This window comes from Microtus ochrogaster, chromosome 18 (assembly GCF_000317375.1).
Source record: "Microtus ochrogaster isolate Prairie Vole_2 chromosome 18, MicOch1.0, whole genome shotgun sequence".
NCBI lineage: Eukaryota > Metazoa > Chordata > Mammalia > Rodentia > Cricetidae > Microtus > Microtus ochrogaster.
In genome coordinates, this window is record NC_022020.1 from 32365368 (window position 1) to 32383980 (window position 18613).

An 18613-nucleotide genomic window follows, 5' to 3' on the forward strand; every position below is an offset into this window, starting at 1 on the left:
TAAAAGCATGCACCACCATCACCCAGCCAAGAATTTTTAGTGAATATAGAACCAGACTTTTACAAATATATTTATTTACTTTCTAATTATATGTATATGTGTGTTGGGATATGTATTGGGTGCAGGTGTTTAGGGAGGCCAGAAGCACCAGATTCCCTGAAGCTGGAATTACAGGTGGTTGTGAGTCCTGTACATAGGTGCTGGGAATCGAACTCAGGTCCTCCGGAAGAGCCGTATGTGCTCTTAACCACTGAGCCATCTCTCCGGCCCCTAAGCCAGACTTTTTTATTGGGAAGTGATTTCAGTATTTTGGTCTCTGAGGGATCACAGGTTCATAGGATGGTTAATGTATCTGGAGTAAGCCTTGAAAGCACAAAACAGTTACATGGAGATTGACTGTGTTTGTCTTTTAGTTATGATGTCATACGTGGTTGACCTCTTTGGATTTGTAGAGAGCCATTTTAGTTCTTAGTACAACCATAAAAGTAAAACTTCAAAATATGTAGCTCATGAAATTATGTTTATGATAGAAACTAAATATGCTTTCATTTTGCCCAAACTTGTCACTGTAATTAATAGTGCTCATTTAAAGGTTCTCTTGAGTTTCTGCTCCATTTGCTATAGAATATTCCTTTTTCTCTTATCATTTGACTCTAAAATTTCAATTGTTCCTACTAGCCCACAGGAATCAAAATAACTTAAGTGTCTGGCCTCAGAAATAAGTGGTAGTTTTCATATTTGTGGTCATCATACTTAATTGAAAACATATTCATGACTCATGTTTTAGAGTTAACATCTAAATAAAAACGGGATATATAAGCTTTTAGGGGCTTGAAGACCATTACAAATAGATCCTCAGATTAAGAAACCATCCTGAATTGTGATTTCCTGCACAACCTTCACCCTGTTTTAGTGATGGTGCCTTTGATGCTTAGGGCATCAATAGACCAAGTGTACAGTTTTAGAGATAGTTTTTGTTGTTAATTTTTCTAGTATTTTACACTGTTCTACTTCTTAGATATATACGTAAATTTCTTCTGAAACTGAGACCCTCATTTTCCTTTATAAACTATAGTAAACTGTTAACTTAGCATGAACTATTATGAATATATGTGGTAAAGCACTTTGTCAATGTAGTGTGTACCTGTGCCTTATCCTACTCCCCCAAGTTCCAGGACCTAACTCTATGTTCCTGGCAGGTCCTTCCTTTGGTCGAATGGAGGCCTTTCTCTCGTGCTATCGTTTTTGGTGTGCTGACTCTGGCATGGATTTGACTCAACGATGAGCATCTATCTGAGACAGTCACGATTTCTGCCTTTGTATTCGTTAACTTGGGAGTCTAGTGCTATTAGAAGCATAATTTCGATTGTGTCTAGATTAAATACAAAAGCTAATGAATTGTTCAAGGAAAACGAGTGTGCTGGGCTCAGTCTAACTTGCAAACTTGAATAATTTTATGCAAAATATAGTCAATTTAAATAAGGTTGTTTCTGTGTGTAATTTTGTGAAGTTTTATTTTAACTTCTGACTCCGTGTGAGTGTTTGTGTGTACGGGTGTCTGTGGAGACCAGAAGACCCCTTGGAGTTGAGCTGTGTGGCTATGAGCCCCAGATGTGGGCACTGAGAGCTGGACTCCGGAGGCCAGGTAGCACTCGTGAGCACTGAGCATCGCTCCAGCCATTCCCTTGTTGTAGCTTCTTAAGCTGGACTAAGGGAAAGGCAGTTTCCTTAACATTCTCTATACTCTTCAGTCATTGTCCCTTTCTGCTGCCGCAAGGTGAAGATGTGGAAAAGATTTTGGATGAATGGAAGGAATATAAAATGGGAGTGCCAACCTATGGTGCGATCATCCTTGATGAGACGCTCGAGAATGTGAGTGCACTGATCTGAAGACATCAGTGAAATGCTGACCAATTGCTTGTCAGCCATTGACTGAGGTGTTCACACATCCTTAGATTCTTAATGTTAAAGAACTAAACTTTGGATGTCTTACCTGCATTCTGTTGTGCTTGCTATGGCTTAGTGTAAAAAGCTGTGAGTTTGTTATTGAGACAGTTTAAGTAGAAAACGTGTGTCTCTTCATTCTAGCATATTTACAGTCTCAGAAGATGCTTGGGCCAAATGCTGTGTGTAGCTTGTTGGTAAATAATTACCTGAAGTACAGAGAAAAGTATCTTTGGGGATGGAAAATGGGAAAGGAAACAGGATTTCTTTGGGGTTTGTGTTTGACTTCCTGCTTGTTTGTAGGTACTGCTGGTTCAGGGATACCTGGCAAAATCAGGCTGGGGGTTTCCAAAAGGAAAAGTGAATAAAGAGGAAGCACCCCATGACTGCGCTGCCAGAGAGGTGAGTGCCTTCAGTTGGCGGTGAGTGTGGCTGCTAGCTTGCAGAGTCTTAAGTCTCTTTTAAGCTCTGGAGAAAGCTTAGTCTTTTTCTGAAATGTGAATGCATGGTTTAACTAGAGACAGCCGTTTGGACTACAGGAGAAATGGTTAAGAGCAAGGACCCGTGTTTGATTCCTACCACTGACATGCTACCTCACAGCTATCTCTAACTCCAGTCGCAACGGATCTGATGCCCTCTGCTGATCTTCTTGAGTACCAGGCAGGCTACTTCCTGCTGGTTGGGGACCTAAAGAAAATTTAAAATTATGATCAAGTCATGACTGGAGTAAGTATCCTGTAAGGCTTGGTCATCTCAGGCAGCAGTCTTGAATCCGTTCTGGATTTAGAACTGTAACATCTGGGTCACCTGTACCTACTGGAGATTTCTCAAGTGGTCTTCTTGATCAAACCTGAATTTTTCTTAACTCAGAATGAATCCATATCCTCTCATTTTCTGTGGAAACAAAAGCAAAACCTCTTCTCCAAAGTAACATACCTTTTGACTTCAATTTTGAAGTCAAGGTATTTTCAAAGTATCTATCTTGGATTAATTCAGCAGCATTTATAAACAAATATCTTTTGGCAGCTGTTGCTCCTTCCTCAGCATTCAGACAATTCAAAGAGAACATAACATACAGTATCCCGACTCTGTATTTTTATCTTTACGTGGCTTTATATTAACCTCTATTTCTTATTTTTATTGTGTAATTTCTGGCTTTTTGAGACAGGGTTTTCCTGTGTATCTTTGTCCTGGAACTCCCTCTATAGACCAGGCTGTCTTTGAACTCACAGAGATCTGCCTGCCTCTGCCTCCCAACTGCTCATATTAAAGGTGTGTGCCACCGCACCTTGAATTCACAGAGATCTGTCTGCCTCCTAAGCGTTAGGATTAAATGTGTGTGCCACAAACAAAGGATATTAGATTCAGAGTTTTTACTTTGTTTTTGTTTTTTTTTTTAAAGGGGGTAAGTGCTATGGGACAATGGCTTGTACCCTGTCAATTGTATTTTAATAAAATGCTGATTGGCCAGTAGCCAGGCAGGAAGCAGAGGCAGGGCAACAAGAACAGGAGAATTCTGGGAAGAGAAAAGCTTGGTCTGCTTTCCTGATCTGGAAACAGAGCAATATGGTACCGAGCCACGTGGGTTAATATAAGTTATAAGAGTTAATAAGAAGCCTGAGCTAATGTGCTAATCAGTTTATAACTAAAAAATAGTAAGGGCCAGACAATGATGGTACATACCTTTAATCCTAGCACTTGGGAGGCAGAGGCAGGTGGATCTCTCTGAGTTTGAGGCCAGACTGGTCTACAGAGCTAGTTTCAGGAGAGCTAGAGCTGTTAGACCCCCCACCCCCCAAATAATAATACATTAAAAAAATAAGATACTGTCTTTCTCCCCCCTTCCTACCTTGCTTTTTGGGGTCATATCTACCTTCATTTGTTCTGTCTACTTTTAAAGCATATCTCTGGCTCTGTTCTTTATAATGGTGTCTTTTCTACTTTTTGCTTGAAAATTGAATTTTTTGTTTGACAGAACATTTCAACCTCTAACTGTATTCTTTGTTCTTTTATTTCTTTTTCATTATCCAGAAAAATGTAGGGTCTGGATTTTTCTAAACATTTACATGTGTCTTCTCAAAACTCAATCTAGCCTTTTACCTGAGCTATAAGGTAAAGTTCCAATCCTGCTCCGCCCCCAGCTTAGCCATCTAAAAGAGTCGTTCCTTGTCCTCTGAATTTGATTGTTTCTAAAGTTTGAGTGAAATTCTGCCTACCCAAACAGCCTCTTCTCTCCCTGCCAATTGAGACCCCAGCTCGGTGCATCTCTAGATTAGTTACTTTTGTTTGATGAGACAAAGTATGTGTCAAAACCACTTGGTGAAGGAAGAATTGACTTTGGTGTTCACTGTCAGAGTCTTGGTTAATCGTGGAGAAGGCATCATTGTGGTTCTGGGCATCTCAGCTGGTCCTGTCTATGTGCTGAACCTAGAGGCTCAGAGCATGGTTGGTACCACGCTGGTTTAGGCTTCCAAGATCTTCTCACCTGTTCTCACCGTCCAGCTCTACCTCCTGCAGGCTCCACAGCCTCTTACATAGCACCATGAGATGGAGGCCAAGTGCCAGCATCAGCCTGTTAAGGACATCCCAGATGTAAACCTCAGCAGCATCTGAACCTGGTTCGGATTCCTTTCCCTCTGCAGTTCTGTTGCCACACAGCCTCGAAGGAGGGAGTGGCTCTGTTAAAGGGAAATTCCAAATGGGTGAATCTCCATTCATCCTTATTTAAAATTCTCTTTTTCTGGTTAGCTCTTTAATGGTCCCTGAACCTAAACAGCAACTATTGTTCACCATTTTGCCTTTAATGTATGGAAAGTCTGCCGTTAGCTTTTTATCCTGCCCCATATTTTACCCAACCTTTGAGATTTGTTCCAGTTTAGGCTGTATTTATGTAAAAGCCTAGCTACTTCAGAAAAGCCATTTAACCACTCAAATGTATTAAAGACAGTCACTTTGAAGAACTTCATAGCCAGAAGCAACATCTTAGAGTTTAGGAAAGCAGCAGAAATTTGATTTTGAGATGTTTTTGAGCTGGTGTGTTTGATGTAGTGGTGTTTACTACCTTGTTTTAGTTTGGATGTAGCTTATGAGTGAAGAAAAAAAGTTACAGCTCTTAAAAGGCACTGGTGTAGGGTCTGAGGTGTAGCTCAGTGTGCAGAGTACTTGCTGCCCAAGCAGGAAAGCTTAGTTTGGATTGCTAGTATACACCAGTTTTTATGTGTGTGCCAGCAATGTCAGTTCAAGCAACAAATTCTTGTCATCTGCAGAAAAAAGACATAGCCAGAGTTTAACCATATTAAATCAGACCCAGAAAGATAAATACATTCTCTCTCCTTTCGGAACCCTAGACATTATATTGGTACATTCAATCATGTGTACATAGGCAGGATATGAACAGAGTAAGTTCGGGGAATGATTGGAAATGCTGAAGGGGCTCGGGGAGAAGAAGGAAGATTGAGGTTATAAGTGTGGTCAGAGAACACCTGCATAGAATGCCTTTCAGAAAACCGCCATGGGAAGGAAGCATGCTGGGAAGAGAGGGCTCTGTAAGTAAGAGCACTTATGCTCAAGCCTATGGTCCAAGTTTACATCTTCAGCACCCATGAAAGATGGGAGAGATGGGATCACAGGCCCACGGAGCAGGTGGCCTTCCCTTTGGTAGATTTTTTTAAAGGGAAGCCTTGTTTTTTAATCCTGAATTTTAAATGATTGCCTTTGCCTAAAAGCTTAGGGAGTTGGCTGGAAGGTTTAAAAAAAGTAAAGGTACTGTTTACTTTGCTTGAGTTGACTTACAACTGCCAGGGTAGTTTAAACTGCAGAATTTATTTCCTTGCAGATCTGGAGACTAGAGATCCAAGATTAGAGCTCCAGCTAGTTGGATTTCATTGCAGACCTTCTTGCTTGCTTGTAGGAATCTAATTTCCAGTGGTGTGTCCACGTGGGCTTTCCTGGGTATGTTTGGGTATTGTCCAGAGAACTGTTGTGGTCTTTTCTTAACCAAAATCAGAGTCATATGGTTAAGAACCTCATTTAACCCTTATTACCTCCAATAGCCCCTCCTCCATATAGTCACAATGGTTACAACCTAGAATTTGTTTGTTTGTTTGTTTGTTTTGAGACAGGGTTTCTCTAGCTCTTCACTCTATAGACCAGGCTGGCCTCAGACTCAGAGATTCGCTTGCCTCTACCTCCAAGTACCGGGATAAGGGCTTTTGCCAGCACTACCTGGCCATCAGCCTAGGAATTTTTAAGGTTGTATTCATGTAGTTGCCTTTTTTTTTTGTTTGTTTGTTTTGTTTCACCTAGGAGTACTAGAGTTGCAGTCAGTCCTTCTGCCACTTGGTGGCGCTACAGTGTAATGCAGGCAGCACTGTCTGAAAGCAGCCGAGCAGTTAAGTCCTGGCTGATAGGTAGCCAGATTGTTAGCAGTCCTTTGCCTATAGTTTATCCCTGTTTAATCTGTTCAGTTTTTACTTGTCTTAGGGGGGTGGGGGGGCTTTATCGTAATTTTCTAGCTACGGGTTAGATTTAGGATGATGTCTTCGTCTGTTTTGTTTTGACACCATCTCAATCATGTAACTAGCTACCCTTGAACTCTTCTTCCTACCTTACTCTCAAATGTTTAAAATCGAATATTTTATCCACATTTATTTCCAGGTCTTTGAAGAAACTGGTTTTGATATAAAAGACTATATTTGTAAGGATGATTACATCGAACTTCGAATCAATGACCAGCTTGCTCGCTTGTACATCATTCCAGGAGTTCCAAAAGACACAAAATTTAACCCCAAAACCAGAAGAGAAATTAGGGTATGTAAGAGTTAAGAATATTTGTGGGTTGCTAAACAGAATCCCGATTGAAAGACGCTGGGGTGGTTTTAGCTACTTCTTGATGGTAATCAGCTAGATGCGATTGTCTTGTTTCAGAACATTGAGTGGTTCTCCATTGAGAAGTTGCCTTGTCACAGAAATGACATGACGCCCAAGTCCAAGCTCGGCTTGGCACCTAATAAGTTTTTTATGGCCATTCCCTTTATCAGGTATGTTTATTTCTTCAACTGTAAAGCTGTTCTTGGTGCTGCTCTTTATTCCAGGTTTGTTTGTTTGTGTTTAATGAATTGTTCATGTTTCCATAGACCACTAAGGGACTGGCTGTCTCGAAGATTTGGAGATTCCTCAGACAGTGACAATGGTTTTTCTTCAGTTGGCAGCACACCATCTAAACCCACTGTGGAAAAGTTGAGGTACAGAGATGTCCTTGTGAGATGGTGGCTTTCTGGGGTTTTCAGTCTAACACTGTTTGCGTCTTGAGTCAGAGCAGCTTGAGAGCCCTAGAAGCTCTGTTGTGTCTCAGTTTCTGTCGTAAGATAGTCTTTAGGGGTTTCTGCTAAGATGGAAGGGGGTAATTCGTGGAAAGACACTTCAGGCACGTTTTAAAATAGTCCACTCGAGAGGACATCAACTTGAGAATAGCAGGGAAAGGAGAAGAGTGTGTGTTGAAGATTGAGTTTCTGGAGGTGATTGAACGGGGCGCGTTGAGGTCTCTGCTGCACAGGAGGCGGGAGATGCTGCAGAGTAATTTGTTAGAGTCGGTGACAGCTGTTTGGACTTTTTACAGAACTTTGCATGCAAATGAATGTGTATGTTCATGTAGGTGTGTGGCCGCGTGTGCACATGAGGAGGTCTAAGATTGGCCTCTGGTGTGTTGATTCATGGCCTCTCGCTGGCCTGGAGTTGTCAGGATTATGCCTGTCTTGCCTCCCCAGCTGTGGGATTACAAGCACACATCACCAAACTTGGCTTTTGTCTGTGGGTTCTGGGATCTAACTGAGGTTCTCGTGTTTGTACAGCAAGTACTTTACCGAATAAGACATCTCCCCAACTTGCTCTCAGCTGTGTTATGAAGAGGGTCTATTAATTACATGGTGTGAACTGTCATTGACATTTACTGGTTTGGAACTCGGTACAGACTTGGAAAGTAACTTCGTTAAGTGTGCATAATATAATTTTATTAAGTTTATTTTGTGTAGGTGTGTACATAACACGGTGTGTGCGTGTGTGTGTGTGTGTGTGTGTGTGTGTGTGTGTGTGTGTAGAAGATAATTTGCAAATAGTTCTTTTCTACCATGTTGGGTCCCTAGGATCGAACTTAGTCATAATAAGCCTTGGCAGCAAGGACCTTAACGTATGTTTTCTCATTAGACTTGGTATATGATCTCATAAGCAGCTTGCTATAAGTTTTTTTTTTTTTTTTTTGCCAGAGTTGTGGTTTTACTTTGCTTCTTGTTTTACTTTTTTTTTCTAATTTGGTGATCTTTTTAATCTAGGATTTTAATCTTTAAAAAAAGCAATAAGACTATATCACATTTATGGTTATAAATTTTAAATAGGTGCTATCCTATTTGTGTTGGTTTTACAAGGAAAAGACATTGGATTGAATATCCCAGGAATCATTCTGGCTTTCAAAATTTATAATAATTATTATAATTATAAAGACACACTAATAGAAATAAGTGAACAGTATGGCAGAAGTCAGGAAGACGAGACTATAGCCCAGAGTATAAAAGCAGCTATTCCTAAGAAGTCATAAGTGGTGGCTGTGCATGGCTGGGGAAGTCGCCAGCATCCTGTGCTCAAGTGTCTGCTCTTGTTAGGAGCAGAGGTGATTGTGCAGGCTTTAGCTGCTTTTTATACTTCCTTTAGAGGCAGCATTCTTTTCAGTCCTACAGTCTGTTATGTTGGAGGAAATGTCACTGTTTTGCCTTTTGAAAAGGTAGAATTACAGAAACATATCCTAGTTTGACTTTTAAAAATACTTCGAGACAGGGTCTCACCTGTAGTCCAGACTGGTCCAGAACTCAGCATATAGACACTACTGGCCTCGAACCAGCAGTCCTCCTGCTTCAGCCTCTCGAGTGTTTTAATTATAGTCTGGAGCCATCAGATCCAGCTCTGTAAGTTTTACATGGAAAAAGGAATTCTGACAGGAGTCTGATAATCTTATGTTCTTTAGGGTACTGCTTATGTGTGGGTGTGGGATGCTCCAGGGTGAAATTCTCTAGAATAGTGTGTATGTGCAGCAGCAGTCTTCAGAATGAAACATTCTTTGTTAGAAGGCTGTGTGTGCGTGTGTCTGTGTGTGCGCGTGTAGGCCTGCAGCCGTCAGAAGACAACCTTTTGGAGTCAGTTCTCTCCTTCGGCCATGGGTTTCAAAGCTTGAATTCAGACCATTAGGCCTGCACAGGGCCTGATTCTACCTACTGAACCAGCTCCTAGTCAGTCCCCAGATCAAGTATAATAACAGAGGACAGACAGTCCAAAGACGGGCTGATTTGATGCATACGTGCTGGGGTGGTGGAAAACACTGACAGTCTTTTCATTCAATAACTATGCCATTTTCTTTCTGTAAGAGTCAAAGCTATATTGTGTATATTATAAGCCTACAACATATTAATCTCACTTCTAAGCAGAGATCTTCCATGGTGTTCCTGGTTTGATGGCATGTTGTGTGTGTTGTGTGTTCAGAACCAAGGCTGTGTAGCGGTTGGGTAGTGAACAGGCCACAGATAGCTCAGACTCCTTGCACATGGGACTTTGAGGTAGCTCCTGGTTCTACACATTCAGAAGTCTTTACCATTGCAGTATTTTCTATCTCCTGTGGTTTAAGCAGCTGTGCTCTGGAAAGTAACCTAATTTACATATAACATTGGTAGGGGCTGTAACCAACCTATTTATCAGATCCCTTACTGAGCCATCTGGAAAGAATGCGCTGTCTATCCCATTAAAAAGAAAATTCACAGACATCATTTCACTGCTTCAACTAAATTTACAAAGAACTGTCTTTTGATTTAAAGAATATAATTACTTATAGGGATGGTATGGTTTGAATAATTCAGAAAGGATAGGGTTAATGTAAGAAAAATTCATTAGCACCAATATAAAATATAGCTGGCAAAGCTGATCAGAATCTCTGCTTTACTTGGACATTTAGGTACATAACTTTAATACCAGCACTCAGAAGGCAGAGGTAGGAGGATTTCTGAGTTTAACAGTGGCCTGGCCTACAGAGCAAGTTCCAAGACAGCCAGGACTACACAGAGATACTGTCTTAAAAAAAAAAAAAACAAACAAACAACAAAAACGGGTTTTTTCCTGCTTTTATAACTTAAGGAATTGTGGGAAAAGGTAAATGATTTTTTAAAAAAGTAAAATATATAGTTGTTAGGTTGGTTAAACTGACGACTTTTAAAGAGCTGCAAGTGAAAATCTCTTCCTATTTTTTAAACCTTGGTGTAGTCGAACAAAATTCCGCCACAGCCAGCAGCTATTTCCTGAAGGTTCTCCTAGTGACCAGTGGGTAAAGCACAGGCAGCCGCTGCCGCAGAAGCCACATGGTAACCACGCAGAAGGGGCGTTGGACCCTTTCAAAACAAAGGTGAGGGCGTCACTGAATCCTTCCACATGCTTTGATTATCATTTTCAGCAGAGGAATTATGTGTACTGTTTAGAAGAATTCTGAATTGTTGAGCAGTTGCCCATGGTCCCAGCTTGTGACTTGAACAGACCTGAGACTCATTATCCTTCATAGTCTTGGAATAAATCCAATGTGGTAAATAATGGGATGTTCCTCTTGAGCCTCTTTATGCATGCTGCCAGTGAGAGACTTGAAAGCAGACGATTTCTGAGTTAAGGTTGATAGGATCTATTGTTATAGAAAAAAGCAACGTGTATTACATACTTTTACTGTCATATCATAAGGAGGTGATTATACCTCAGTTTCTTATTGTTCACTTAATGAACATTTTATTGGTTTCCAGATTGTTGCCTCAAGAACAATAGCCACTCAAAAGTTCTATAAATCCCAGCCTCGTTCTAAAACACTTGACCAAACCCTTCTCTCAAGAAGTTCAGATGGCCATTAAGTATGGAAAGACTCAGCAGTGTTTGTCATTGGGAAATAGAGATCAGTTATACCTCAGGATGGCTGTGGTAATAAACCTAACAGAACAGAAATCCATCAGTGTTGGTGAGGGTGCAGAGAACTAGGACCCCTGCACTGTGCTCTTCTAAGTGTAAGGAGAGGTGGCTGCTGGGAGAAGGATCGGTGATCTCCCACCAGTTAGATGGAAGATTATCACGAGTCCACACCCCCACTTCTACATATATAAGCAAATGAACCGAGAATGGCCTTAAAGGATAATGTCATCCTAGGGCTAATCACAGCCGCATATAGTCACAGCACATAGATGGATGAATAAAGGTGTCATGTTCGTGCCCTGGACTGTTTTCAGTCATTAATAAGTAAATTCTGAGACATCTACAGTATTCGTGATCCTTGAAGACAATGGCTAAGTGAAATAAATCAGGGGCAGAAACTGTGTAGTTCTATGACGTGTCCCTAAGCATAGGCAAATCCATACGCACACAAGGTGTGTGTGCTAAGTAGTGATTACGGCTGGAACTAGCGCAGACTTCAGAGTAGTCACCCTACAGAGCAGCACACACCCTTAATCCCAGCACTTGGGAGGCAGAGGCAGGCAGGTGCATCTCAGTGAGTTCAAGACCAGCCTGGTCTACAAAGGGATCCAAGAGAGTCAGAGCTATTACACAAAGAAACCTTGTCTCGAAAAACAACAACAAAAGAATTGTTCCTTTTGTTGGCAACAGAGTTTCTCTTTTGAGGGTTTAAAATGTTTGGAGAGTGGGAGAAAAACAGCAGCAGAAAAGCTACTGGTGTGGGCTCAAGTGAGTATTGCTAGTGTTGACAAACATCCCGTCTCTGCCGCTGAGCTGCACGTCAGAATGGTGCAGGAAAGGAAATACTGCCAAGAGACAAATGGAGCTTAAGTTGAGAGTGTGGTGCATGAGCTCCACCGTCTGTCCTTTTCAGCTAGGTTACTGTTGGCCAGTTATTTCAGCAACGACCTCCTGTTCTCTGTGGCTGAGTAGGTGGAATGAAGGCCAACATTTTTTTAAGTAATAGTTACATTCATTAGTCACAGTTCTCTCTGTTTTTCAAGATCTGAAGGAGAAATTGGTATTTGAAAAGGTTATGCCTACTAAAAGGCCCAAGTTTCTAAAACACTGATCTTCATTATTTTGTGAAACATTTATCTGTTTAATTTTCTGATAACTGATGGTCCCTACTGCATTATTTATACTATGAAGAGCTGTAGGGGCCAGCAAGATGACACTCCCTGCAGTGGCCTCATGGCCCAAGTGTGATCCTGGAACCTGTGTAAAGGTGAAAGGAGAGAACCTGGTCTGCACAGTGTCTCTGACTGGCACCCACGCTGACTCACAGCCCCGCACACATGCACAATGTCAAATAAGCTTAAAGGAGAAAAGCAGGCTGCCCGGGTGCCCTCGCTGCCTTCCCAGCACAGTTTCTGCCGCTGCTTTGTGCTGGAGCTTGACTCTGGGGCCTTGTGCTCTGTGTGAGCTTTACCTGGGCTTCTACCCTGCCATGTTTGTGCATTGTAAACAGTTTATAAGCATGGATACAGCAAGAGGTGTGGAAAGGACCTAGGGAATGGTGCTTTGCTGCTCCCCGTTTCAGATGTTCCTTTGCAAAGCAGTCGTCTAAGAAAGTACATTGATAAAGCAAATGTGTAAACATTTAGGTGATGTTTTATGAACTATTCAATTGATAAACATTCATAGAGGTATATTTGTGTTGTTGTACTGTGAATTTACATGTTCTTTTTACTGGAAAAATAGAATCAAAATATGAGAGGGAATGGCAGAAAACAGTATCAAGATTCACCTAATCAGAAGAAAAGAACAAATGGAGTTCACAGTCAACCAGCAAAGCAACAGAATCCCGTGATGGTAAGTTCCGGGTGAGGTGCCTAGGGGACTGCTCTCCTTGAGAATGGACCGGGTGTCTCCAGACACAATAATGTTGGCTTAGTTCTTGTTTTTATTTGATAAATTTTAATGATAGAATTTTAATAAAATTGAGTTCTTCTCTATTGCCTTCATGAACTAAAACCTAAATCTCCCTTTGGCCATTCTTAGCTACAGGCCTGGAATAATTGGGTACACTTCTACTTTTTGCCTTGTGTGGTTTTTACATTTACTTTAAAGCCTTAAAAACACTATATACTAAAAAACAAGCAATTCTTTTTTTCTGAAAACCCATTGTTCAGGGGCCGGAAGGAATGGGTCTGTGGCTAAAGGCATCTGCTATTCAGATGCTGCAAGTCAGTTCCCTGACCTAGATTTGATCTCTAGCTCCCAAAGATCTCATGCAATGTCCTGGCTTCCCTGGGAATTCACACACCACACCACACACACACACACATACATCTTTTAAAGGATATTAAATAATTTTGTGTATTTTACTGGATTGATAAGAATATAGATATTTATGGGGTGCCATATGTTTCAATATATGAGTACATTGTATAATGTTTATGGTGAAAAAATTTAGCCTGATGTGCAGACAGAGTGCTTAGGAGGCTTAGGCAGGAGGAACTCAAGCTTAAGACAAGCCTGAGATACATAATAACTGAGGCCAACCTGGGGCAGAAGGAAACAGTGGTTGACACTCCTAGCTTTTTGAAGTATAGTCTGCAGTGGTGTTCACAGTTGTGCTACTGTGTAGCACATCAAGCTTTCTTAACCCATCTAGCTGTAACTTAGTCACTGAGCAGCCTCTTCCTGTCCTTCAGTCTCCCTGCCCTCAGCTTTGTATCCACCATTCTACCCCTTTCTCTCCATGAGAATCTGGTGCTGTCATTCATTGTTGCAATGCAGTTACAAATTTAGAAGTTTCTCTATAAGAGAGTTGAGTGTCTTTACTGATCTTTTCTGTTAGTGCATGTTGGATTTTTCTATTTCATTTGTTTGCTGTGTCTTTAAGAAAGTGAGTTACGGTGCACGCCTTTAATCCCAGCACTTGGGAGGCAGAGGCAGGTAGATATCTGTGAATTCCAGGACAGCCAGGGATATACAGAGAAACCCTATCTTGAAAAATCAAAAAACAAAACAACAAGATTAGTGAGTTAAATTAGTAACTTTAAACTTAAAGGGGGTGGGAGACTAGTTAGGGTTACTGTTGCTGTAATAAAACACCGTGACCAAAGCAACATGGGAAGGAAAGGGTTTATTTATTTTACTCATGGTTCCAAATTAACTCAGCAGAGAGTTAAGGCCTGTGCTTGTTGGAAAGGAATGGTGCTTGCATCCAGTTACACTTAAAAGGTTAGAACTCTGGGGAATGTAGTTTACTAGCAGAGCTCTTTGTGCCTTGCATAAGGCAGGCCCTGGGTTTGGTTGCTAGCACTGGGATAACGGGAGAAGCTGTGGAGCAGTGCTCTGCCTTTGAAGGTGAAAAGGCTGAGTGTTGTTTATAGCCATTATTTCTGGGTCATGATAGGTAAGGAAGTTGTTAAATATTCCAAACTCTTCAGAAGCTGAGCTTTAAGGAAACCCACTGGGAAGATGATTAGATTCCTGGTTTAATTTTCTTCTTGAGATGTTTGATCGTGTATCTCTTGAGTTTTAATATGTAAAAATAAGTCTGTGCTGTGTGTCTGTTTTCAATAGAAATGTGAAAAGAGGCTGCATCCACGGAAACTTCAGGACAACTTTGAAACAGGCAAGCCTTTTTTCTTTCTTTCTTTCTTTCTTTCTTTCTTTCTTTCTTTCTTTCTTTCTTTTTTTGTGGTTAATTGTCATGTGGGGGCCTAGGTTTGATTTTTGGGGCTGTGACATCAGTGTTCTTTATGGTAATGGTAGTTACACAGGAAGAGCTGCCTGTGTACTACAGAGATGTCAAGTGTGGTATTCTCAGTAGACACTGGATGGAAGGACGTTACTCACTGTTGAACATACTGTTCCTTTTGTAAATACTCAAGTCCACTTGAGTGTGTGCTGTGAACGCTGGCCTGTGGGCTATGGGAAACGGTGTGATGAGGAGGCTGCCTCATTCTCACCCTGCTTTTGTAGTGGGCTCAACTTTGTAAAGTGCTCCTAAGTGCACACCTCTTACCTAAATGATGCTGTTTCTCCTTCAGTAAGGGATGCAGTGTGTCTGGTTTGGAAACTGTGTTAGTCACTGTCCTATTGCTATGATGAGACACCATGACCAAAGCAACTCTCTTAAAAAGGAAGCTTTTAATTGGGGGACTTGCTTACATGGCAGCTGGCAGGCAGACAGGATGCTGGAGAAGTGGCTGAGAGCTTTACATCCTGATCTACAAACAGCAGCCCGAGAAAGACTTTGGACTGAAGTGAACTTTTGAAACCTCAGAGCCCCCCTCACAGGCCACACATCTCCTGATCCTTGCAAACACTTCTCCATCTGGGGACCAAGCATGCAAATATGTGAGCCTGTGGATGTCATTCTCATTCAGACACCACAGAAACTTAGAACAGATACAAAAAGTAATTTTAATGCTAATGACATTTAATTAATAGATGTCATTTTAAAGTATAGTACACTATCAGTCTCAATTTGAATAGTAAGAAATTTCTTTGTGTCACTGTTACATATTCATCCAAATTGATAGCTTTTATACTGAAAACTCGGAAGAAATGAACACTGGATGGTGGTGCACGCTTTTAATTCCAGCACTTGGGAGGCAGAGGCAGGTGCATCTGTTGGAGTTTGAGCCAGAACAGCCGGGGCTACAGAGAGAAACCCTGTCTTAAACCAAAAAGAGAAAAAGAAATGAAGAGCATTGTTTTCTTTATCTTAAGTATTATATATTTATTTAAACACTATAGGACAGTTTTCAGATGCAAATCCACCAGTGGCTCACTGACGGCAATCCTGAGATGGCTGACCTGCTTACCTCCATCTGTGCCGAGCCAGGAATGGAGCTCAAAATCACCTCTGCAGCTGCCAGAGTTGACTTTTTAGTATCTTGACTTAACTAATCATTAAAAAAATATTAGAGATGTTCTGTGTCTGGGAAGATAGCTCAGTGGGTAGAAAGACCCAGGTTCTGATCCATAAAACCCATGTGTATCCAGACATTGGTAGTGCAGATATAATCCCAGTAGCAAGATGGGAAGCAGGGACTGGATTCCCAGAAGTCTGTGGTCAGTTAGCTTGGCCATGGCTGTTGCAAAAACAAGAGGCCCCATCTCAAAGTGGAAGGCATGGACTGATACCGGAGTTGTCATCTGACTTCCACGTGTGCGCCATGGCCTGTCTGTGCCCGTGCTCCTAAATGAATGAAGGTGCCTTCGCGTCGCTACGAGAAGTTACTGTTATCTTTTAAGTGTGGGGCTTTCGCTAGTGTTTTAATTAGTGTGTAAACCCCTCACCCACCCTTTGGCTTTTGGTACTGTATTTAAGAGAAAGGCATTGCCGAGACTGAGGTTTTCTGTTGGTCTGTTGATGACTTGGTAAACTCCAACTGTGTTTTCCTGATCTTCACAGCCCCTCTCCCATCGTAATTGTAATTTTCATGGTATTTTCATATTGGCCTTTGTCAAGAAACTCTGATTACTCCGGCACTAGTACAAATACTGCTAACAATCTGCCCAATTTGAAAGCCAGGGGATATCAAGGGTCTTAGAGCACAGAGGGTAAGAATCTGAATTAGTAGAAATAAGCGTGATGGATAAGAGACTCCATTGAATACTGAGTGGGGTACTTTGGATTGAGTCAGCTGTTAGAAAGGTAAACATAGGTGTGCCTGAATTGCCCTCTGTGAGTAGGTGGAGGGCAGTGTTTGGTAAACTTCCAGAGTTACTGACTACTAATTTTGTTTCCTGATCAGATGGAGCATTTGACTTGCCTTGTTCTGGTGAAGACCCCTCGGTAGAGCCTGTTGAGGGACACTCTGTGGCGTGTAACGGACATTGCAAGTTCCCATTTTCATCCAGAACCTTTCTGAGTTTCAAGTTTGACCAAAATGCTATAATGAAAACCTTGGACCTTTGATAGCAGCAAGTGTATTGCAGAAGCCCATCCGTGGTCAGAGACCTGTTACGTTTGCGTGTCTCCTCAAGCCTTACCTTTCTCAGGTATCTGAAAGAAATGCAGGGAGGCAGTTTCTAAAGAGATTTTCTGCACAGAAGAGAAACTATAAAGAAACACCAGTTTGCACTGTAAATGAAGTTAGGACTTTTTTACATGGATTTACCGTTTCAGTGTTTGCAACCAAGTTTTAGTGGCCTTTGCTTTTTGTCTTTTCCTTTTGAGGGCATTTATTTTGTCTTCTGATCAAGAAAAGAGTTGTTGATTAACTCATCAACTAGTACATTAGTAGGAGTATTTCATCTCCCCATCTTAGTGATTGCATTGAGTTTTCTTCTTGAAAATTTTAAAAGAAACGTAAATCCCCAGTTATTAATGAGCAGTAAGAGCTGAATCGTGACATGAGGATTGCAGGCATTTGCTCATTTCTCTGCTTCTGAGAATCTAATCCTTCTATTTGGAATTTGTCAATTTATTTAGAACCAGCATCTTCAAAAACAATACTATTTTGCACAGTGAACTCTTGAGCACTTCATCAGGACAAAGTCCACAGCCTGAAGAGAGATTGAGTCGATGAGTGTTGATGCTGTAATTCTGAGCTCTGATGTATGCTGTCAGAAAACCTATGCCTGCTGGAGCAGAGAGCATGGAAGCCAGTACCTGGCAGTTACTTTGGGTCATGCCTTGACCATCATGCCTTCAGCTGTTCAGTATTGTGCAATGATTCTGCTCATGTGAAGTATCTCTACATACTCTAGAGTGATTATGTGTGGAAAACTACATCTTAGTTTTATCTTGCATCTCAGTGTTGAGCTGTGAAAACTGATGTTATATTAGGTTCCAGTTTGCTGTAATAGCAGAGTAACATGCTTTTTTATTAATATCTTGAAGCCCCTGGGTTATAAAGTGAGAAAAGAAGGGGTTATGCAATTTACTCAGTACAAATAAATAAAGCATGTTGCTGGGGGACCCTTTAAGTAATGTACTTAGCTCACACCTAGGAATGTATTTTGTATTTTGCTCCTTCAGGATTCTTAAATCCAAACAAGGATGACAATGCCCATTTTACAAAGGGTCGCCTGTAACTGAGGACAATCACCGGAGCTTTAAGGAGGCAATAGCATTTTGGCTGCATCTGACCTCGCTGAGAATATTTCCTGGGGGTGGGGGTGGGGTGTTTGAGTGCATGTGTGCCCGTGCATCTGTCTTGTGGGTTTTTTAAAGTTGTTTTTTTTTTACAAGTGGTATCCACAAAGTATATCTCTGCTTATAAATATTACTATAGAAATCTTTATTCTGTATATGTAGCCTATTTAATAGGGCTTCTCCTTAGCCCCTCAGAACTTTGAGAGGAAGGGCTATTAATGTAAGAAATTCACTTCGTATTACTGCATTGCTTTAGCTTTTAAATGGCTGGTTTTAAAGAAGAAATTCTGTTTATTAATGAAAGTGTCACTCTCTCGGTGCTAAGCAGGAGACTTCACAATGATACAGTATGTCTAGAATCTTCTATGCTACTACTTTGTGAATCCTTCTGTGACCTTTGCTGTTTAATGCATTATATGATTGTGTTTGGAAGCCCTTACTATTCTTGTCAGAAATACGGCTGCTTTGGTTGGGTCTTCTTGAGCCATATTTATAGTTGTCCCAGCATTCCAGATTTCTGTTAAGTGGTTAAGGGGTGGAAACTTAGTTTGCTCAGCAGGTGAGTCATTTCCACTCATGCACTGT

At 41.2% G+C, this 18613-nt stretch overlaps 1 protein-coding gene across 1 annotated transcript in view; it reads left to right on the forward strand.

Moving 5' to 3' along the window:
• Window positions 1–18607, forward strand: part of Dcp2 (decapping mRNA 2) — a 34579-nt gene extending 15972 nt beyond the window's left edge. Inside the window, exons 3-11 of the mRNA XM_005356061.2 lie at window positions 1745–1872; window positions 2248–2346; window positions 6601–6753; window positions 6871–6983; window positions 7080–7187; window positions 10240–10378; window positions 12664–12774; window positions 14497–14548; window positions 16683–18607. Coding sequence (XP_005356118.1) covers window positions 1745–1872; window positions 2248–2346; window positions 6601–6753; window positions 6871–6983; window positions 7080–7187; window positions 10240–10378; window positions 12664–12774; window positions 14497–14548; window positions 16683–16846 — 1067 coding nt within the window. The 3' untranslated portion in view covers window positions 16847–18607. The remainder of the gene's footprint in view (window positions 1–1744; window positions 1873–2247; window positions 2347–6600; window positions 6754–6870; window positions 6984–7079; window positions 7188–10239; window positions 10379–12663; window positions 12775–14496; window positions 14549–16682) is intronic.
• The last annotated feature ends 6 nt before the right edge of the window (window positions 18608–18613 follow it).